This window comes from Quercus robur, chromosome 2 (assembly GCF_932294415.1).
Source record: "Quercus robur chromosome 2, dhQueRobu3.1, whole genome shotgun sequence".
Classification (NCBI taxonomy): domain Eukaryota; kingdom Viridiplantae; phylum Streptophyta; class Magnoliopsida; order Fagales; family Fagaceae; genus Quercus; species Quercus robur.
The window spans coordinates 30,792,591-30,794,786 of NC_065535.1; the positions used below are offsets into that span (position 1 = coordinate 30,792,591).

A 2,196-nucleotide genomic window follows, 5' to 3' on the forward strand; every position below is an offset into this window, starting at 1 on the left:
AAAATGAGTAAGATTGGTCCAATTTTTTAGTAGTTTGACTCAGTTTGGATATGTAATTCTATAGCAAGTCAATACATTTTCTAATCGAGTCGAATCAACTCGAAATGTTAGCATATCACTTATTTGGGTGTAAATAATATTTGAATTAACAATTTAAAAACAACCTCAACTTTAAATGATGTAAATAATACTTTAGCCTTAAAATTAAGACATCTAATTTCATACTTATGATCCATTTATCATCTCACCACTCGTTTTTTTCCGATTCACAATCTTTTCATTTGGTTTGAAATAAAAATACTCATGTCAATAATCCAAACATATATAGAGACAAAATCCTCACATGTCACTACAAATCCCATATGAAGTCTTTTTATAGATTAGAAATTTGAATTCTAGCAAAAGATTTGGCTCCAAGGATGATGTTTTGAGATTTAGTTATACAATTCACCGTATTTTATTAAGGTTTGAACTCCTCCTCCATCTAAAACGTTACTCTTTCAAGTGTATGTTACTTTTCAATTAAGGCATGCTTAGGCTAATTAGGCATTCACATCATCATAAGTAGCCGAGTTGCCAACTCATCATAATCGACTCAGCTAATGTGCCACATCAGCGTCATACTCATCAATATAAAATTGTATCCTTCCTCTATTTTATGAACTAAAAAAAAAAAAATTCACAACATTGAATCATTGATAATGATATCACATCAATTAAAACCTAATTTTTCCTATTTGTCCCACTTTTCCTTTTTACTCACCCTCAATAAATACCCCAACCCCACATCCAAACACACCTCCTTACTCTCTCACTCTCACTCTCTCTATGACATAGATAATCCCACTCTCAAAGCAAAGGCAAAGGCAAAGGGAAAAGCAAAAGCAAAATGAGCAAACCACAGAGACCCCCATCGGGCCGTACAAACTTAGCTTCATGCATAGTCGCCACAGTCTTCCTCATCTTCGTTATCATCATCATCTTCATCGTTTACTTCACTGTCTTCAAACCCCATGACCCCAAAATCTCCGTTAACGCCGTCAACCTCCCTTCCTTCTCCGTCTCTTACAACTCCTCCACCGTTAACTTCACTTTCTCCCAATACGTCGCCGTTCGGAACCCAAACAAAGCCCCCTTCACTCACTACGACAGCACACTCCAGCTCCTCTATTCGGGTAACCAAGTCGGGTTCATGTTCATACCCGCCGGCACAATCGACTCGGGTCGGACCCAGTACATGGCGGCCACTTTTGCTGTTCAGTCTTTCCCTTTGGTGGCCCCACAAACGGTGAGTGCAATGGGACCCGTACAAGGTGGCGGTGGGTATCGGGTCGGGCCGACAATGGAGATAGAGTCGAAGATGGAGATGGCGGGTCGGGTTCGGGTCTTGCATATCTTTACCCACCACGTGGACGCTAAAGCGGATTGTAAGGTTGTCATTGCTGTGAGTGATGGATCTGTCTTAGGTTTCCACTGCTAATAATTCTTTTTCTTTTCTTTTTTTTATGATTGTTAGTTTTTGTTGTTTTTTTGTTAGTTTTGGGAAATTTGGTTGTATGGGTAATTTTAATTTGGATTACCCAATTTGTTTTGGTGGATGGTAAGTGTAAAAATTGATTTTTTTTTTTTTTTTTTTCCCTTCTAGTTAAGGTTTCTAGGTTTTTGAGGTTGTAATGGGAATTTTTTGGTTTTGTTGTAAATTATTAACTTGATTATGAGCTCAAGTTTTCGTTAGTGAACTAAAAATTTAGGCTTATGGGAGCAGTTTTGGGAAAGTTTTACTTTTTATAAGCAAGGTTTTATGTTTCAAAGGCTATGTATTTTGTTTAGGTTTCCAATTAAGCTGCATTGACGAATGAACCAAAGGTAATTTGTTATTTTATCTTGGTGAAAATTATTTGATTTATATTGATCAATGTAATTATATCCTTGAATTTAATTATGGAATGTAAGATATACTCCTCATTAATTTTACTTGCATCATTCATTGTTCAATGTAATGATTAAATTTGCTTTCATAATTTGTTTTTTGGAATGTAGTATTTGGTGCTTTTTGTCGAGATTAATTAGGCAGTAAGTAAAGTTATGATGCGAGAATAAGAGTATTTTTAGGAGACCGACCATATCGTATTCGGTCCAATTGTGAAGCAAAGCCTGATACTGATAGAGCGCGTGAATGAATGAGTGAGTGCAATC

General features: G+C 36.3%; 1 protein-coding gene across 1 annotated transcript; it reads left to right on the forward strand.

The window, feature by feature from the left end:
• The first annotated feature begins 785 nt into the window (after nt 1-785).
• On the forward strand, nt 786-1,791 carry LOC126713304 (uncharacterized). Its single transcript, XM_050413028.1, has one exon. The coding sequence runs from the start codon at nt 890-892 to the stop codon at nt 1,478-1,480; it is 591 nt and encodes a 196-aa protein (XP_050268985.1). The 5' UTR covers nt 786-889; the 3' UTR covers nt 1,481-1,791.
• The last annotated feature ends 405 nt before the right edge of the window (nt 1,792-2,196 follow it).